We start from the raw sequence: 20,452 nt of genomic DNA on the forward strand, positions 1-20,452 counted from the left end.
CTCAGCCTTTTAACATGGTTATTAGAGCTGCTTTCTACTTTGTGAACGCAATATTTATTTAGTGCTTACTTTAGGCACGTCATAGCGGCTCCTCTTATTACTGATTTGGAGTGGGGACTGTCATACGAAATCAGCAGCTTACTCAACCGTGGCTGGTACTCCCAACACACAGGCGTGTTCATCAGTTGGAGCTTCATATTCAAGAAACGAATGCAGTTGTCACTTGGCCACTCACACGTGAAGTTTAGAACCTCCGACACGTTTCTAACGGTGTTAATTACCATTTCTACTGTGTCATCTAGCATTGATTCCGGTACTTCGTTAACGACCACTAGGTAGCCGTCGACGTACCTCAGTACGGTAGAAGCACACGACTGATCCAGAATGCTATTTTCACGTTTATCAAAGGTGCTAAGAAATATATCCGATGGGGGCGAGCGACGATCCAATGCAGTTATCCTTGCGTTGCACATAAGGCTGGTTTTCGAAACAGACAATGGTGGAAACAGACACCCTATGGAAAATTACACCCTAGAGGGTGGATTAAATGTTGTAGCACCCTTTTCACACCCTCACTTTCTCTGAATATATTGGAAATTGATCAATTCGTTTGTAGGACACACTTAGTGCATCATTTGAATAAATTCAGGGTCATAAAAGGGTATTTTGTCCAAAACATGCATGTTTCAGAATTTAAGGGCGTACGGGCACTTCAACATTTCAAGCAACAGCCGTAAGTGTGCATTTTCCAATGGTTTGAGCCAAGTCGTTGCTCGAGCAAGTCATAAGGTCACAGTATGCTAGGGATGTCATCCTGCTCCTCCCTGTATACCATCGCGCTCAATATGAGCTGCAACGCCCGAGCCGTGCCCGCAGCTACGCTCTCGAGAAAAAAAGTGGAGAGGGTTTTGCCATTCGAGATATGCTCATACCCCCGCACTTTACCCGCTGTCTGCTTTCCTCTCGGAGCGGTAATACATTGGCCCGCAGAGCAGCCCGCAAATCCTTAGCCTTCAGTGCAGCGTGCTTCATCGTGGCGCATGCTGACCTAGCTTCGTGACTATTTTTTTTACGCAGGAGCATTACATTGTGCGAGCATGCCGTAATCAGAAAGCCATGGCAACTTAGAAGTTGTGAGAAAGTTAGGCAGATCTTTAATATAAAGTATGAAAAGTCGCAGTTTCACCCGAAAGGCGAAGCATCAATCGCGATAGCAAATTAGCGGTGTCCTCCGCCCTCTTCGCAGTCTCCTTCACCGTCTCCTTCGACCTTCGAATTGACACACAGTTACCTGAGCGACCGACTGCAATGTTGGTTAATGTATCATCATGCCATATTGGACTCCTTAGCTATTCGCTGACTGAGGCCACATAATATTACCAGCATGCGCCAACCGGATATAGCCGCGTTAGCAGTGAACCTTAGCTTGTATAAAACAGATGGTCAGGAATTATACGTGGCCTTAAAATATGCAATTAACTCGATTTTGTGAATAGGCTCTCTGAAAAAAATATTTTGCAGGGCCTCTTGTGCTTGTGCGTTTTAAATGCCCTATGAGGCAATTCTCGACGAATTTTCTATATCATACTTCTTTCGATAAAAGAAAAAGAATGTTTAGTTTGAAGTCTCAATACTGTTGTCCTCGTGTAGCGAATTTTCTCAATTCTCAGTTTTTGGGCTTCCGAATCACTCGAGCAATACTGCAAAAATAGAATGTTCAAATGGGCGCTTGTAGATTGATCTCAGCTACACTAGCGGATATGCAAGATGAGTATAAACGAACCGTTGGAGAGCCATTCACGCACTCTTGAGCCTCTCTAGACAGTGTCACTTAGCTCGGCTTCAATGCTCGAGTGCCTGTCATGAAAAGAAAGTACGTAAAGAAAATAAAAGTCGTCTTGTGTACATTCTATCACCGAAACTAGCGTCATCCGTAAGCATAAATGGCATAAGTACATCGCATTATAATGCACAAAGGGTGTCACACGTTCTTACGGTTTAATATCGTGACCTACAAGGAGACCTTATGGTTAAAACCAAACTTCGCTGTTAGATGAGCAAGCAACATTGAAACCTAGATACGCTCCCTTCGCCCCGCAAGGACACAACTTTCTCTTGATTGCTTGCTGGCTGATTATTCTTAAGGACAGCATGCTGGTACGACCTGGAGATAATATTTTGTCAAACGATGATCAAAGCATGCGATGGGCTCCGGACGCACAACTACTGGGTGTCCGAAAAGCAGGGGAAATGGGGGTCTTCAAACGAAGCCTTACTATACGGCAGTGCAGTGATCCCTACAGATTCTGATAAACGTCCACCGCCGGCTTGAAGACATGTTGGCACACGACGCTGAATATATTGATAAACACTCGGTGGAGGGCTGCTGTGCCTATCTGAGCAATGTGCTGGATAATGGTTGTCTGTGGCTCCTGCAGTGTGTAGAGATGGTTCTCGTGCACCGTACTTTGAGTGCACACCACAGACGTTATCGGACACACTACATGTCTTGCGCTATAATATTGCAAGTGAAGCTGCGATGCCATTCACAAAATAATATAATATTTTCGTTGATTTTCTCACTCCACCGTTACCTTTCGGGCAAGCAGTGTGACGAACACGATGTCGTCGTAATTAAAAGCAATGCGCCTGCAAAGATATGCTCGCCAGCAATAACGATTGACCCCGCCAGACACTTAGTGTTCTCGTGTAGCAAAATTGGTTTCATTTGCGAAATGCAAAGCGATTGATTAGATCCTCCGCTTACAAGTTTAGAACTGAAAAAAAAAAACAAGGCGCTAGAACGCAGTCTTCTTCTTCCTTTCCTTCTTCTTCTCCTTGTTATCTACTAAACACATGACTCATTATATAAGCCATTGGCCAAGAATAGGATATGTTATTGCAATATTCGAAGTTATAAGCGGAAATAAATTTTCAGAACTTATGGAGGGCAAGTATTGTGGAAAGGCCAGATTGCGTGCTAACGCGAGAAAGAAAAACAAGAACAGTGAGCGCAGTCGTCATTTTTGAAAAGTGCAAGAACAAATGGAGCAATAGAGAATGAAATCTGACAGCGCTATCAGATGAACTCAATAAGGAATCACTAGATGGCTTAGAAAACATATCTGTCGCTGAATCCCAAAGTTGAGGCGCCAAACAAAGCCACAACTAGATCTTCATTCTTGCCAGCACACGATTCCCTCTTCTTCTTCCTGCTATTCTACGGTCGAAACTACCACGCGCTTATCAGCAGCTGGTCAACGTAGCTGCTGTCAACAACATTTTTATGTCTCGTTGGAATTGGTGGCAGCAACTGGCATTTTTGTCCTAAGTTCGAAACAATGAGAATGCTAGTTTGCGCAGCAGTGCAGTGCACAAAGATGTACCAGCACATAAAACAGACCCGGTCACCCCGGTGAATCTTCGTATTTTCTTCTTTGGTTTATCCTAGCACTGCTTCAACAGTCACGTCATTCAGGCGGGTGCCCTTGGTCAGTTCACCAGTATCGCTTCCTTTCCGGGAATGCGTGCAAACGACCACTCAAAATGCCACCGCTGCTTTGGGACACGGCGTGCAGCTTGCACTGGAGTGGCACGCTCCATCCTCGACGCGTGAGCATCGCGCTGGCCATGTACTGCACGCTACTTCTTCTCGTTCCCTAGTGAAATGGCTAGACCCACTCCGGAGGATCGACCATGAATTGCGCGGTGAAAAAACTGTTATCAATTTTTAAAACAAATTAAAGGGAAATGAAGTATGTTGCAAATGGGGTTTAAAGTGTCTACTGTTACAGATATGAATAATGATTTATCTAAGGATTACATAAAAAGTAATTATGCGAGCATAATAAGTATTAAGAAGAATTAGAGCATGCAACCTTTTTTTTTTTTTGTCGCGCGCAGGAATATGCAGAGGACTTCACAAACGTTTCTGTGGCTGTAACCAAGTACGGTATCCCCAAAGGAAATAATTTCAGAAAGAGTCCAATGCAGCCAAACTTGTGGAAGGATTCTTCTAAAAATATTTGCCATTGAATAATGAAACAGCGGCACGTCAAAAAGAAGTGTTCCAGAGATTCACTCTCATTGCATAAAGGGCACAAGGGTGATATAGCCAGACCAGACCTGTGGAGGTAAAGGTTTAGTGGGGTCCTCGGCACTGTAGTCCCGTAATCACTAGTTCAATTTTTCTAGTGGAGCACAATTTCTTGTTCCAAGGAAAATTTAGATGCGGGAAATCAGATGTCGGCAATGATGACTGCGCGAAGTTATTTGCAGTAGTATATTTTCTGTATCGCGCCGCGGTGATGAGAGCTACTTCTCCCCCCCCGCACGATTGTCTCATTTTCTTCTTTCTCCCAATATTTTCTCGCAACCCCGACACTACGGTTTGTGTACCCACCACCGAACAACACAGTCAACATATGAAAACTCACCTCTGAATTAAGTAAAAATACTGGCTGTCGCTACAAACCAGCCTAATTGGCACCTGTATCGTTAAGGCTGCAGATCTATTGTGCCCTTGGCTACTCTAAGTTAACGTACTATACTTTTGTACGGGGGACCAGTACTGCCACTAAATGTTAGAAACTTCTAATCCTTCAGAAGAGAGCCTTTCGATGCACTATTGATTAGAGTGGTACGCCAGAATACTTTTTTTACATCGCCGTTATTTAGCAGGTATGAATTGTTAAGGCGAATCAAGTCTAATATTTTCGTTTGTTGCAATATGTTAACACCAATGAACTCTACGCTAAAGAACGCTGTTTTTAATGATGCATTATTATTTTCTGTCACGAATGCTAGATGTCCCTAAAGCTTACCCTAACTATGGCAAATAAAAATAAAAACCGAGGGGCCGGAATTTTATTGATCATATCATAAGAAGGCAACCAATAATGACACCAAGGACAACATAGGGCAAATTACTTGTGCTTACTAATTGAATTAAAGAAATGATAAATTAATGGAAATGAAAGTAAAGGAAAAACTAAGGCATGCCATACATAGGGCATGGTGGAAATGGCACAAATGAAAAAAAAATAAATTTACAGATACTGATATTTTTATGAAAACCTATGATTTAGATAAAACCACAGCAAATGGGGGGGGGGGGGGGGGGCATTAGAATACCTTACGATGCGATCAGCAACATTGTGCTCTTTGTCTTCGCAAGTTGCTCCAGAAAAACGCCAACCTTAGTCGCATACGCACTTCACCAAGTGGTCCCGCGCACATATTCCGTCTGAGCGTAGCCCGGTGCCACTGTACTTCGAATGGTTCCCTATAAAATACACACACTCCGGTCGGGACCACGAAATACTTCAAAAAAGCGATATTTCAAATAAAGCGATTTTGTTATAGTGAGAGTTTACTGTGCTTGTCATTCATTGAAGAAAACAGCGCTCTTAAAACATGGACGAGAAAGAGGGAAGACAAGGACAAGCGCTGTCCTATATATTTCTTCTCGGTGTTTTAATAGCGCTGTTTCCTTTGATAGATTCACACCAACGAGCTCGCGTTCAAACACTCTTCAGTGCTTGGGATGCTTATCAGTTGCCCTAGCAAACTTGGAGCACCTCTGCGAAGTAGGGAAGCATCGACAAACAAGGCGTGCGGCACGGAAATTGGTCATTATGTTATCAACCAGGAAGTAGTCCAAGTTGTCTAACGCTTGAAAAACTCTCTTTGGTTTGTCGTCGTATATTGACACAACGATGGGCCTCTTGCTACGCGAGGGAGTGATTCGCTGATCCAAGAAAGGAAGGAGTAGCGTTTCGGTTTTTCGGCTCTGGAAAAACAAGGTCAAAGCAGGAAACATGTATGAGAGACAGTGTAAGAGTGCCATATTTCATAACACCTACCAGAGTGCTATGCAAACTCTACTTTCCAACGCACCCAGATGTCGCCAGATGTGCTCCGGCTGACAAACAAACCCGCTTCACGAGCATCTTGTGGCTGAATAAACTTCCCTAGTGACAGTCCTGTTACCATGGTTGGAAGGCCCCATTTTCCCCGTTATTTCCCTACCATCCGCGGCTTTCGGTATGCTTCCGGTCTCGTAAATTCTTCTCTCTTTGTATGCATGGTAAATTTGTCAATGTTGGTGGCAATTTAGTTTTATTGTGGCGTTGCACTGAACACGCGTCCTTTAGTGCAGAGTTGGCCCATAGTGAGTAGCTTGCCTCGATAAGGAACTGCGAAGACGGAAAGATGAACTAGTTGGGTGCTACACTCTAAGAAAAATCCCGGGGAAAACGGGAGTAACTGCGCCGTTAGTCCTAAAAAGGGCGTTTTCGTCCCTCAAAGGACTAACTGCATGAATGTGCGTGCCGTGTGCAAATTTCGGAGAGTAAGTGTTTAGTCCCTGCTCGGAAAGAGAGCAATGGGAGGACGAACGGCAACAGTTACTCCCCAGGGACTTCGCTGTTTTCGTCCGTGTCAAGGAGCGATGCGGCGAAAACGGTATTGTCTATAAATCGTGAATGTTCGAAGTTCGTGCATTGTCTATTGAACTACATGCAAAGCAGCACCTTGCCTCTTCGTGAGATAATTACGTGAAACTTAAAACTTGAATGTGAAGAGGCATGCCCTTCGTGCGCACCCCATAAGTGAGCGACACACATTAAACGCGCAAGTCATTGATAGATGGCTAGATTTTCTTGGTCAACAGTACCTAAGTTCCTTCCGTTCCAAGGAGGTTGCGAACTGAAGCGATGTGTAGCTCAAACGGCACACGCTAAGCGACAGAGAAATTGCCCTTCTCTGTCGTCTTCGGTGCCCCGTTTGAGCTCGCTACACGTATACATGGCGTAGTGCCTCAGTTTAAGTCACCCTAAAAATACTCGTGCTGATTCCTTTTCGCAGTCGCTTATGGTTGCAAATACACTCAACGTTAGACTCTCACTGCATAGCTTGCACAAAATACGAAGTCACTTTTATACTGCCGCACTTGAGTTCCCATACTTAACTTTGTCTAAATATCCCGTCTCCTCAAGCAAGCGGCGTGGTGAAGTGGTTAGAGCACCTGCCTTGTGGTCGGGAGGACGTGAGTTCGAATCCTGCTCTCGGGCGCATTTTTTTTTTCACCTCATTAATTTTTTTATTAGGGTATAAATGCCTAATTTAATTAATTCCACCTTTGCGGAGCATCGGAACGAATTACAGTTACTCCCTTGAGGACCATCGGGCAGGGGCAACTGTTAGTCCCCGAAGGAGTAAGCGCATGGGGAGTAACAGTTCATCCCATGTCAGTTCGTCCCCAAAAGGACTAATGGTTGTGGCAAATCAGTTAGTCCCCAAAAGGACTAACCTCCCTACCCCTTTTAGTCCTTTTTTTCTTAGAGTGTACAGGCTGCATTCATGTTGGCAGCGTAAAATTGAAGAATAAATGCTGGGGTTTTACGGGCCATAACCACAATTCAATTATGAGGCACGCCGTAGTGGGCGACTTCGGATTAATTTTGACCAACGGGAGATCTTCGACGTGCCCCCAACGCACTGGGCACGGGCATCCTCGCATTTCGCCGAATGCGGCCGCCGCGGCCGGAATTTGATCCCGCGGCGAAATTGAAGAAAACAAGCAATGAAACGAAATGGTAGCCCCGATTGTTTCGTTTTTTCTCTTTGTCTTTGTGCTGTCGTAACTCTCCAGCGGCCAATATGGATACAAGCTGCCTCGAAACAGCGCCACTCCATCGAGGACAATCTCATATAAATCAAAGCCAGTGAACGAATGAGCACGAGTTGCGAGGCTGCGTGCCTGCGAGTGGCAAGGGGCCGCCAACTAATAATAGCACCAATTCTGATTTCTTTTTGCTTCTTAATTTACTACATGTGACAGCTGCAAGGACACCGCGCATACCGACAGACACAAGGCTTACTCGCACCTGTTTAAGTAGCATGCAATGAGAATCGACACGAATGAAGGAGTCTGGTGACAGCACGTATAAAGGTGCAAACGCATCCCTCAACCTTTCAAAATAAAAATTCGCAACATTGCGCCAACTATTGCACAGAGACATGACGCTTGCGTTTATTTTAAGAATTCGTTCTGCTGGCTAGTGAAATGGTGCGCTGTTGATCTACCTTCTTTGCTCTGTGTGTAATAGTGATTGCAACTAAAGTTTATGCGAGTCAATGTTGTATCCTCGCTGCTTGAGCGCTGAACACACCAAGAGGGGAGAGTGCAGGCTCACCGCGCTCACGTTCGAATATGTTTTTTCCTCAAAAGTAATAAAGCAAACGCAGTAAGTAAAACTTACCCGGTGGACGCTTGTCTCGGTAAGTACTTCGCCTGGAGAAAGCCAGTACGACGGCCATGGCGACCAAGATGACGACCGCCAAGGCGACGAGCCCGCAGATCGCGATGATTAAAGTCAAACTGCGACTCACTTGGATGTCGTCGGTGCTCTGACGCGACGATGCTGCGAAAAAGGAAACAGTCCATAACCATTTTCGCCGCACAATACAACATGGTGACACCCTCAAACGTCTGTCTTATTTGAGTTGCGGGATAAAAAGCCTCCGAGACGTCACCAGCGTGCTTTTTATAGATAGGGAGCACAGCAACCGGCTCAGCAGATGGCAGCATAGCTCACGAGAAAACAACAACAAAAATCAAGGAATAAAGCATGAAAGAGTCGGCTTTGTAGATCACACAAATGGGGTCACAAATGGGCATGCTATGCACCGACAAAGATAAATAACAAAGAAACCACTTATACAGAAAAACGTTCATCTAACAGACAAAATAAGTGTCTTCTAAGACATTTATTTAGTCCTTATTAGTGATTTATTGCGACAGAATGAAGAAAAGAAGCCTTGAAAGCGATAGAAAGGTTTAGGTTTGCAGATAAGAACGCCGGCGGGGGACGAGGAGCGTGCAACGGCGTTGCAAATGTCGTATCTTGATGGTGCGCGATAGATGTACACTGCACATGGTTCTTAATGGGGATGAGGAGCCGTATGGAGCAGCTCTAGTGCATGAGACGAGATTGGAGAAAAGCCGTTGGCGTCGGTCCAAAGAATTGCTTGCGTGAATTCCGCTCGACGTTCGTCACGGTGCGGCATGCACATTCAGCGGGAACGCGACAATGCACGTGCGCAGAACGCTCGTGCCGACAGCAGCGGAAGCCAGCACCCTGTGTACCGTGGCTGCGACAAAGCCTTTTCAAATAGGGCTGAGACAGAACAGACAGGCACTAGAGTTTCTCTCTCTCTCTCTCTTTCGGTCTGCTTTTGTTCTTTGTAAACGTGCCTGTTGAATGATATGTTTGCTACTCCCACGCATTTTCCATCCCGCACAAACCACTGCTCGAGATTTCGTATTCCGCGGGGCAGGCCTCGTCAGTACATCAATTCAGTGTCAAAGGCAACATCGAACTTGAACCACCTTCTCCGCTCCATGGTATCCATCACATGTCTTCTCATAGGAGAAAATGTAAAATTTGCGATAGCCCGTTAAGTACACAATATTTATTCGTTCTCCTACTAATCTTCCACTCTATGTAACGCCTCATCGGCTTCGAGAGTAATAAAATGAAACAAAATTAATACACCTGCCATGTTGATTCGCGTGGTTAACTTCGCTACAGTGATAACTGCTCCTTCATCAGCTCAGTGAATTTTTGCAACACTGTAACGCCCCGCATTCTGCGCATTTTTGTGTAAGCGCCACGCATATACGAGTCTCACTTTGCTCACCAATACCAACGTCTCTCCCGGCGCTTTCCCACGGCCTGAACATGCGCATTAATCATTTCTCGAGAAACGATTGCGAGGGTTATGTTGCCGCAACTGAGTTAGGTGCGAACACTTCTAGAATCGACTTACTACCCACCGGAGAGCGCCACTACAATGCTTTGCCGCGACCTGTTTCTCGATATGTGGCTACGAGCACATCACCACGAAGTGTGCATTAACACGCACACGGGCTAAGGAAAACATGCGGAAGTAGCAAAAGTAAATTGCACAGCTAGTAGGTGACATTAACTTATGTTTCATATCTCTCTAAAGAAATATAGCAGTCCGCACGTTAACTGAGCAGCCATCATGACTCACGAGGGACGATTGAACTCTCCTGTTGTGTTACAGGTGCTATTATAGGTTTTTTTTTTAATACTCGACGGCTGCGTGTTATGGATTACGGTAAGTAGAAAAGAATTAACAAAACAGCATATGACAACAAACAATAATCTTATTACATACTTCGCGCACATTTTTCACCAGTGGTACGAAAGAAGCCCGATGGGCTCTGGAAGCCTGATGGGCTCTGCTAGTCGGCTGTTCCAGGTCAGCCAAGTGGCACTGCCGACACATTAGCAATGTAGAATGAACAACAGAATGCTTCAACACTGTTCGATTTTTCTTACTGAAATGGGCGCAACAGACTCTGGGTGATCGGTCAAGAATGGGGCTGCAGGACGGTTCAAGAAAATGAAAAGGATCGCGACAAACATAAGTTGAGAGAAAATTTGCTTACATTCTGCGCTCTCAGACATCTTCTTCTTCACTTCGTCGCAAGCGGGTCATGCTCGGAACAAGCATGTGAGTATGCAAACTACATTATGTACGCTGAAAAGCCCCATCTTTGCCAAATCCTGCTCTCAATTTATCCTTTTCTACTTTCCTTACTTTTTCATTGTGCTATGTTTGTTCCCGCGATTCTTTCTACTCAGTGGGGCCCCGGAATAGGGGTGTAAATGAATGCTCGCGCCTTTGGGCTAACTCTAATTGCTGTCGCTCTTGGACGACTCCGCTAACTTTTGCTGCGCGTTAACTATACAGTACGGCGTCGGCCGTGCACGCAGGAGCCTCGAAGGAAGAAACTTCACTCGTTGGGATCCGTTTCGAGACTGGTTTATTTACAAAAGATATTGAAGAAAGGAGAAGGGAAAGGGAGAAGAAACACAAAGTCCACGTTCTCTTTTGGCCGCACCGAGGCCTTCGTCCTTGTCGGGGGCGCCCGCGCCTCGCACTGAGTGGGCGGTTCGCCGAAAAGGCGGTGGAACGGATCAGGTTGTTGGTCGATGCGCCGGCCGGCACGTGCTGCAGTGGGGCGCCTCTCGTCCGTTTGCCGGCTCCCTCTTTCTCTTGTGTCGTCGGTCCCCCAACCACGAGTGCAACAATGTTTGCTGCTCGTTTGCGACTTTCAACAAGGGGCGCCAACCTTGTGAAACGGCCATGACTCAAGACATGAAGACACCGGCCCGCCGCCAATCTCTCTATAAAGTTTTTCCATTCCATTCCATTCTACACGTGCTGATGAAAGCAGCAACCATCCTTGATGATTATTTATGCCATCTGAAGCGTTTGTGAAATGTATAGATGACACAAGTGTGTGCAAAGAATGGGGACGTTGATATGACGACAATGGCGTGAAGGTGACTACATGGGATGACGACAACACGGTGTGACGACGGCGCTGTGGCGATAACTTCATGCGGATGCGAGAGTGATGCCTATGGTAGGGCGATGTTAAAATGATTACAGGGGTATAACGATCAGTGTGTAATGGCTACGGTGCGTCGACGATGGTTTGACGACAAAGGGATGACGAAGCTCCAAATCGCGATGACAGCGTTACAACAAAGGTATGATGACGATATGGATTGACGACAGTGCAATCGATACGACCAAATGACGAATATGAAATGACGACAGCACGACAACGACGGCATGTTGGTATTGGAGCTCACGTTGCACTTAAGCGCATCACGTGCCACCGCGCGCCGCCTTATTTCCCGCAGAAATTTAGGACCCGTTAAGCTTCGCCTTTAAGAGTAGAACTCAATAGCATTTCTGGTTCTTTTTATTAACCCCTGCGCGGCAGATGCCGCGAATGGTATAAACGTGGTGCGTCGTTCTGTGATTGGTAGGCGCGTTTCGCTCACGGTAAACTCACGCTCTACGCCGCGGACGGCGTGTTCGCTGGGCAACGTGACCCTTAAACATATCGCTTGCAAATCCGGTGTCTTGTTTGCACTATGTCCAATATAAGAATTCGGGAAGCTTATTTCGTACTGTATATTCGGTGTTTGCACTAGGTCCGGTAGCTTTTCGGGTTCCACTATCTCCGGAATCGGCCCCCATTTTTCGGAGACAAATTCGCACGTCCTTGCGCGTGACTTTGCTCTGGCCTTGAATAAGACTAAACAAAAAATACTTCACATTTAATCACATCTGCTTTACTTATTTTTTGTTCAAAGGATTACCCCTTGATGCTAGACGTGTCATATATATTACAACGTAGAAGAAAAGGGGAAAGAATGTGAGGCACAATACAGATTAACAATCTTTCTTTCTGGCTTTCTGGATTCTTTCTGGCCGTCCATTGACAGAAAACTATCATCTTCAACGGATCATACCCCCGTAAGCACTAAGCACTCGTACCTCCTTAAGCAAGCAAAAAATTCAGTGGCTCATAGCCCCGTAAGGCAAAGACTACAAGCGCTCAGCGAAGTGAAGCGAACAGTGCTTACATTCTTTGGAATCACGCATACAACATACAGAACGGCATGTCGAAAACTGTCATCATAAATGGCTCATACCCCCGTAAGCAGGCAAAAAAAAAAAATCCAATGGCTCATACCCACGTAAGGCAAGGCTACAAGCACTCAACAAAGTGAAGCTGTACCAAAGTGGGGTGTCACGTCCCTAGCCTCTTGCGAGCCTCTTGTATATAAAATTACCAGCTTAGCAACTGATTTCAATGTTGTTGCAACACCGCTATGGGTGGCGACGTGCTTTCAAAATTACCGTTACTGCAATTTCTATGATTACTCTAAGATAGCACTACTACCATTATTCTAAAGCCATAAAACATTGCATACCCCGCTCAACAGTTGTAGTGGAGGTTTTCAACAGCTTCGCTGGACATGCACTTTCGCAGAGCCGGGATGGGAGGCGTTTTTTTTTTTTGCGTTGGGCTACGTTATGGTGGATATCTTTACAACGTTACCCTTACTGCTCGATTTAGCGGACGCAAATTTCGCTTCTCATAACACTAAATCCACCACTGCGGGGTTCGCAGAAACCATTTGATTATTAACCGATGGAGTTCTTTTATGTGCCCGTGCGTGTTATGTTTTTACATGTACACGTATGCGTTTCGCTTACAGGGATAGCTTGTTCTAAAGAAATTATTTTTTTTTCTAACGAAAGTGACTGCCCGCTAGGGGGCTTTTCGCATTTCGCATGGGCTCCTGCATTTGTGGGCAATTTCCCGGATAGCTGCTTTTATTTATTAAAAACTGTGGCATCGACGGAATTGGCACGGTAGTGGTACCCGAGGATATGAGCGTTACGTGGAATTAGGCCCAAACAATGAAACGTTCCTTTCCTTCGAGCGCTTCCTAACCTTACGTGAGGCCTCCTTACAGCGAAGGACCGATGGAGGAAGCAAGCATACTCTGAAAGCTCCCTTCACCCGTCCTCACGTAAGGAGCGGTTGCCGCCATGCCTGGGTTCGAGATTATCTCTTAAAAGCTTTAGGCGAACACCAGAACACCCCTATTCAATAAAAAAAGGTTGTATCGTCGCACAATCTCTAAGTTCATGAGCTAATATAGAGAAGCGTGGACGCTATTTTTTAGTTTTGTTTACTAAATCTAAAGAAGCAGTGCATTACAGTGCGAAACTTGATGTGCTCCAGCAACGCTGGCACGCCGGCGTCGTGCAACCATAGAGTTAGTAGAACAACTCTAGAGGAAAAGCTGGGCCGGAAAAGTGGGAACCTCTAGGGCGCCGCCCTGTTGCTACTGGTCAATGTGGCCAGCGCAATTACTATTGAAAAGGCTGAAAACACGTACAGGTCACCTTATGCTTTGTCATCTAAAAACGCATACCTGATGGCTTTATGAAGGTGGTGCGTTAATATTAAGTTTACAGAAAGCGATCGCTAAGTCTGTGACTTATGTAAATCACGATGTACGCATTCATGCAATAAAGGATGATGCGAATTTCGGTTTCGAATCTGTTTTTTGGAGGCGTAGTAGTTTCGTTTAGGTATGACATGCGATCGCGCGTCGACATCGGACGCTATGGAACAATCGTGCCTTATGTGCCACCGAAGCCCCGAAGTGGTCTGGCATATACCTTCACATGTAAGTAAACGAATGTATCTCCTTGTTGAGAATATCACGCGAACAGGCAGCTCTTGTGGTACATCACATTCGTTTGAGAAGCATCACAGTAGATCATTTTTCTGCATGCGGAGCGGTGTTTTTATTTGCAGGTTTCCCTTCAGTAGGAAATTGCTGGACAGGCGGACCAGCGCACCGGAATTGTACTGGCGAAGCCACAAGCAACTCAAAGAATCTGTTTAATTGTTGCACTTTGAACAATCATGCTTCTACAAAGGCCACAGCAGAAAAACAGCCTGATGCCGAGTATTTCTGTGCCACGAAGTAATCAAGAGGCGAGTGCCTAATGCGGACGAAATCGAGTGCATCGAGACTTAGAACGATAGAAAGCTGAGCTAGTTCGTAAGGATTCATTATGCAAAAAAGAGGTGATGCGTGCACACAGGACACAAGAGTAGAGAAGTGGGCGGCGCTCGTGTTGTTTGCTTGTAAATACTCCACTCTTGTGTCCTGTCTGCACGCCTCACCTCCGTTTTGCATAACGAGTGCATCAACCCACATATTATTAGCTTAGGCGTTTTATTAACTGTACAATATTTTCAACACTTCCTTGCATGCCATTTCATGTGGAATACCTTTTCTGGTCACAAATTTGTGCAGCGAATCTATTTGCATGATCGACTCCGGGTCTGTGGGACCGTTAACTTGCACTTGATGCTGAGTCTTTACATGTATCCATAAACTGCAGATATGCACATCAGATCTCTGCGAGCATTTTCAAAATTCAATTATTTTCGACAACAGGCACATATGCAATACTGACATAATCCCGAATACCACTAAGCAGCTGGGACACATTTTTGTTGACCATACTCGCAGGTAAAATAAGTACATCATGTGGACAGCTCCAGCTCATTTTCCTTAAGTCAATGTGTACAAGGGTTATGCAAAAATAATTTTTTTTCTCGCGCACCGATTATTTTGCTGTATAAGCAAGAGAACCCACCACGTTAGTGTAACGTATCTTGTGCATCACACTAATATGTGCTTTCATTTACCAAGTGAGATGAGTTACTTTTATGGCTCAGTCAGTCATATCACACTGCAAGCTGCATTCATCAATCTTCAATTGGATTTTGCAAATGTTTAATGAAACATGTTTCCCTTTTATGCAGATATGCAATGGCAAGCCCTTCCATGTGTTCCAAAAGTAAAATTTAAGCTCTAAATTAAAGAAGATATTTCTAGTCAGAAACAAGCAAAAATGGTGACTGCAGAGTATCAGAAGCCCAAGGTACAGAAATTATGAGAAGTGTTGAATGATCTTAAGGAAAGAGTCGTATTTGAAAATGCAAGACTCTCTAGGGGAGGTCAAGCAAGTCAATATAGGTAGAATACTCTGCAAAATTATGCGAGTGAGGGGATGTCAAACAATGGGTCAGGAAATGCATAGTTTTTCTGCAAAACAAAAGCTGATTGCCATTACATAAGTCACTTTAGCATCATGATAAATTCAGAAATAAACCAAAAACAAGACACGCATAAATAAAAAAACCATTTAATGATATTCCACCAAAACTTTTTGTTGGGCTAGTTGGTGCATATTACTGAAGTACTATAGCGCCAAACAGACGACACAAGAAGAAGAGGCACGGACATAAGCGCTCGTCCGTGTCTCTTCTTCTTGTGTCGTCTGTTTGGCGCTGTAGTACTTCAGCCATTTAATGATGCTCTCTCCACACTGGGATAAATAAAAACAAACACATCACATCTAATGTGGACATATCAGATGCCTTGTGAAACACTAAAGGAACAATTCAGTTTCGAGCTATGGCACTTGCCGCATAGATGTGGGGGGGCCTTGCACCAATAGTGATAGTTACCACTGCATTTAGAAATTGAAAGCATTCGTGCAAACAAGGATGATTCTTTATATTTTTGGCTACCACTTCAAATGCCTCCACCAAGTGTTACAATGCTGCACGCAGCCATACTAAGGATCTCGCAGCAACACCTGCAGGTAAAAAGCAGAAGCAGTCAAAGTGCTGGTGTGTTCTGGACACTATGTTTGAAAACATTTAGGCAAGAAGAGTGCAAGAAGCAGACATAACAACTGCATTTATTTCCATAATTCCCCATTTAAATGGCCTTTTCTTTTTACTTAGACAATGCCTACGCCTAGCCACAGCAGCTCCCTCATACAGACTCCGCAAGCCAAGAGGCCGTGCAGGCAAATGCAGGTAAGAGACAATAAGCAATAGCACTGGTATCGACATTCATCTAATTTCTTTTTATTTCGTTTAGGCAGCCAGCACACCTCGAACAGCCACCTTGACTGCGGGTGTGTCACCCTAGTCGCCAAGGAAACATTTGAGGGAAAGTGACAGGCAATGTGAACAGCCACTTCTCCATGTAAACAATACTCTTTCTCTCGGATGACTCCTACGCCTCGCCACGCCAGCACACTTGTGCACAAAGATGCCGCAGAGGCACGTGCAGGTCAGAGGCAAGAAGCAGTGGCACTGGTGTTGACATTTACCCAATTTCTTTTTCTTACACTGAGGCAGCCAGCACACCTCGAACAGCCCCCTTGACTGCGGGTGTGTTAGTAGATTCCTGTTGTACATATGCTCATAATAAACTTCAGTAAACTTGAACTTCATAATAAACTTGAAGGCAAATGGGACATTGATGCATTGTATTTTTGAACATTTATTGTACACATACAATATATGTTATACCTTGCAGCGCTACAGAGCATATTTTGAAGCTCCCCCCTATATTTTGCACCTTTAATTACGTATGTGTTGTGAGGCCCTCAATGCAGTTCATGTTGTAGCAGCTGCTTTGTCTGTGTATCGCACATTGGCTTAAGCTCGTGATATCCACATACTTCTCTCACATATACAAAATAAAGTTCTATGTAGTCCTCAGTGTTACAACAAAAAATGAAAGTAAACAATCCGCTCGTGGAATTGTGTTTATTACAGTGATTCCTACGACAGTTACTGACAAGTTGACAACTTGAACTGGTCAATCGGTCCATAGCCTCCTCTATTTTTCAAAAATAAAGGAGGCTATGATCCGTCATGGCAAGGAATTGTATGTATACATAAAAAAAAAGGGGGGGGGGGTATGTGTGTGTTTGTAGTGGGGGTATAGGATTAGGGCGGTACGAAAAAATGTTCCAACACCGTCCTCTAGACCCATTCCGTTAAGGTACCGTAACAAAGCGTATTATGCATAAGGTTCATACAACCAACTCTAATATTACTACAGACGCCAGGCGACGCGAGCTACATTTGTCATGATGCATCCGCGACTGCACCGGATGCCCTCCACATTATTCTCGTTATCGTGCTCACTGCGCCGAGGCAAAAGAAAGATCATGGGCGCAGGTGCCTTTAAAGTATCTCGACCTTGCGAGGCACGGCTGCGCGTGCCAGGGGAGCTGTCCGTGCGAACACTCCCTGGCACACACCTGCCTCGGCGGCCCCAACCTACGTACCATTCTGCTTCGAGCTTTGATCCCCCCACTGTCCCTCGGGTGCCCTGGAGTTCCTGCGCCGCCTGCTCTACTATCATCTCAGGTGCTCTCCTGAGACTTCCGTTTGTCGGTTACATGTGCCCTACAGCTGGATCATTACTTATAATAATAAAAAACCCGATCTATCGTCACGACGATAGATCGCGAAAGCGGCTTTTGCAACATACCGCGCCCGTGCGAAGAGAATTACGGAACGCCAACGAGGAATCTGACCACAGCTTCGAGCTCGTAACGTCGTCGAGTGACACTCCTGCAACAGGCGTGACCGCTGAAAACCGCGTACCGCCGGAAACTTGAACAGGATCATCCCTCGGTTGCACAACTGCCAGTTGTACGGCCAACATGGACCACACCCACACCATCCCGCAACATAGAATAAAGAACCGACTTATAAAGCCCAAACATACGGCTGCACGCACACATCACAACACTACAAGCGAGACGCCATGCTGCTACGCTGTTACTGTTGCCGGATTAAAACTGACTACTGTCACTAAGTCTAGCAAGCGTCTCAGGAGCTGGCAACCTCGGCGCGTAGCAACATGGCGGCGCCCTTGCGGTTCCCGATTTTAATGCATGGGCCCTATGGGTAGCTTGTCCTCTAGAGTCAGTATAGTAACTCTATGCGTGCAACGCCTAGCAACGCTTCCATGCCGCACGCGTGACTGAAACGAACGTGCCTGGCAAAACGTACCGTGCTCGCGCTTCTCCGAAAGTGGGCGGCAGCGCGCACGCGCAAGAAAACGTCACGTGGTTAAGCAGTGAGGCGAAGTGCTCGTTCAGGGCCAGGAGCGGCGTAAGGACGCATGAAGGTAGCTTGGCCCAAACAATAAAACGTTCCTTTTAGGGGTGTGCGAATATTGAAATTTTCGATTACGAATCGAATAGGAATAAGGCGAAGAACTCTCTTCGAATATCGAATCGAATATCGAATACATGTGTAGTATTAAAAAATTGCAAGAGAGGTAACAATAGCTTTATTACTAGGGGTGTGCGAATATTCGAAATTTCGAATACGAATCGAATATTTTCCTTATTCGAAGCGTATTCGATTCGAGAAATGCATATTCGGAAATTCCCGAATATTCGAAGATGGCCCAATAACGGTAGAAACGGCGAATATTCTGACAGGCGGAATAATTGAACAATCAACGAATTATATGCTTGCTCCGCGTTCTCCTCAGAACATGTTTATTCACTAAGAACTTCGCATGACCGGCTCATTATTTGTATGCTCTGTTTCAGTCTATCTGCATGACGCCCGTGAGACACGATCAGTTTCAGTTTATTTTTACCAACCTTTATTCTATGGCTCTTTCATAACCATATATGATGTCCTTTAGGGCTCTGTAACTATATGCGATGAAATATGTACCCCCAAAGCGTTACCTGGACTATCTTTAGATGTTTGGAAATTAAAAAGAAATAAATATGTCCGAGGAGAACGTTGCATCGCCATCGACGACTCCCGCCTTGTGTTCCCGCTTTTCTCATGTAATCGCGGCTCTCTGCTACCTGCTGCGCTTCTTCTTCTCGAGGCAAACGCAAAACACGCTAACTTCGCCACTGCGCTATTTGCAACTATCTCAGTGCTGATACAGCCCTCGATCAGGCGTGTTCTCTAAGAATGGCATCAACTGCAGGTGACGAGCCACCGAGCAAGCAAGAAAAGAAAGCCGGAAGAAGTCTCCTTTGGCGGCACTACACAAAGCTCTCGACGTCGACAGCTCGGTGCAAGTCGTGCGAACATACTCTTGAAACACCAGCGGGAATGACCACTACTATTCAAAATCAGATGAAGCAGCACCCTTTGGTGATGGAAGAGTACCAAAAAGAGGCCACTTGAAATCCTCCATTGAAGAATCAACCGACACTGGATGATATACTTCAGCAGAGACAGCAGTCATTGTCTCAGAAGAAAGAAAACGCACTTCAGCAGAATGTGGCAGCCATTCATTTCTCCACCATTTCTGCCACATCAGTTCAAAGCACTGGTCGAAGCAGCTGTAGAGTCGTGCTACAGTCAGCCACCTTGAACAAAATTGTCGCGTGTGCTCGTCCCGCGCATGTACAACGGCACAACAGCAAAGGTACGACACGAGCTGCTAAAAGTACTTGAACATGGAACAAGCACTCTCGCTATTACGAGCGATATCTGGACGTCGCGTGCCAACGAGGGGTTTGTAAGCCTCACGTGTCATTTTCCTGCGGTGAAGTTCGACATGAAAAAGTTGACTTTGAACACGCGACACATGCCGGAGAGTCACACGGCTGTGAACATAGCTGCGTCATTGGAGCAGCTATGCACCGACTGGGGGATACCAATCGACTGCGTGAAGTACACCGTGACGAACAGCGGCCGCAATATCCAAGCGGCCGCAATATCCAAGCGGCCGCAATATCCGAGCGGCTGCCAGGAGACTGCCTTAGCTCCAGCTACCCTGCTTTGCGCACACTCTGTACCTAGTGATCAGCAATGAAATGTCGTGTACTCCGACAATCAACACACTCTGCAAGAAGGCTAAAGCGATTGTAGAGAACTGCAAGCATAGCCCTAGTGCACACAAAAGACTGATCGATCTGCAGACGTAGCTGAACAAAGACGTGCTCTATGTTGTGTAGGATGTTGACACAAGATGGAACAGTCAGTACCTCATCCTCTCAGGGCTCCTTGAACTCTAAGAGTCTATCAGACTTGAACTCACATTTTCGGACACGAGCTTAGATATCTTTAACTCTGCAAAGTGAAGAGATGCAGTGGAGTTCTTGGAGGCATCGAAGACCTTATTTGACGCAACTGTGATCTTAAGTGCTGGAAAGT

General features: G+C 45.5%; 2 protein-coding genes across 3 annotated transcripts in view; one reads left to right on the forward strand and one right to left on the reverse strand.

Moving 5' to 3' along the window:
• The window catches only part of LOC135920285 (uncharacterized), a 59,994-nt gene extending 49,427 nt beyond the window's left edge, over positions 1–10,567 (reverse strand). The window contains exons 1-2 of one of the 2 annotated variants that reach the window (XM_065454459.2): positions 10,484–10,567; positions 8,265–8,426 (exon numbers count right to left, since the gene is read on the reverse strand). In XM_065454459.2, coding sequence (XP_065310531.1) covers positions 8,265–8,426; positions 10,484–10,502 — 181 coding nt within the window. In that variant the 5' untranslated portion in view covers positions 10,503–10,567. The other variant, XM_065454460.1, reaches the window with a different exon arrangement.
• Positions 1–20,452, forward strand: part of Gpa2 (Glycoprotein hormone alpha 2) — a 166,611-nt gene that overhangs the window by 68,160 nt on the left and 77,999 nt on the right. The gene's annotated exons all lie outside the window — the stretch shown is intronic.

Source organism: Dermacentor albipictus, chromosome 10, assembly GCF_038994185.2.
Source record: "Dermacentor albipictus isolate Rhodes 1998 colony chromosome 10, USDA_Dalb.pri_finalv2, whole genome shotgun sequence".
NCBI classification, from domain to species: Eukaryota; Metazoa; Arthropoda; class Arachnida; order Ixodida; family Ixodidae; genus Dermacentor; species Dermacentor albipictus.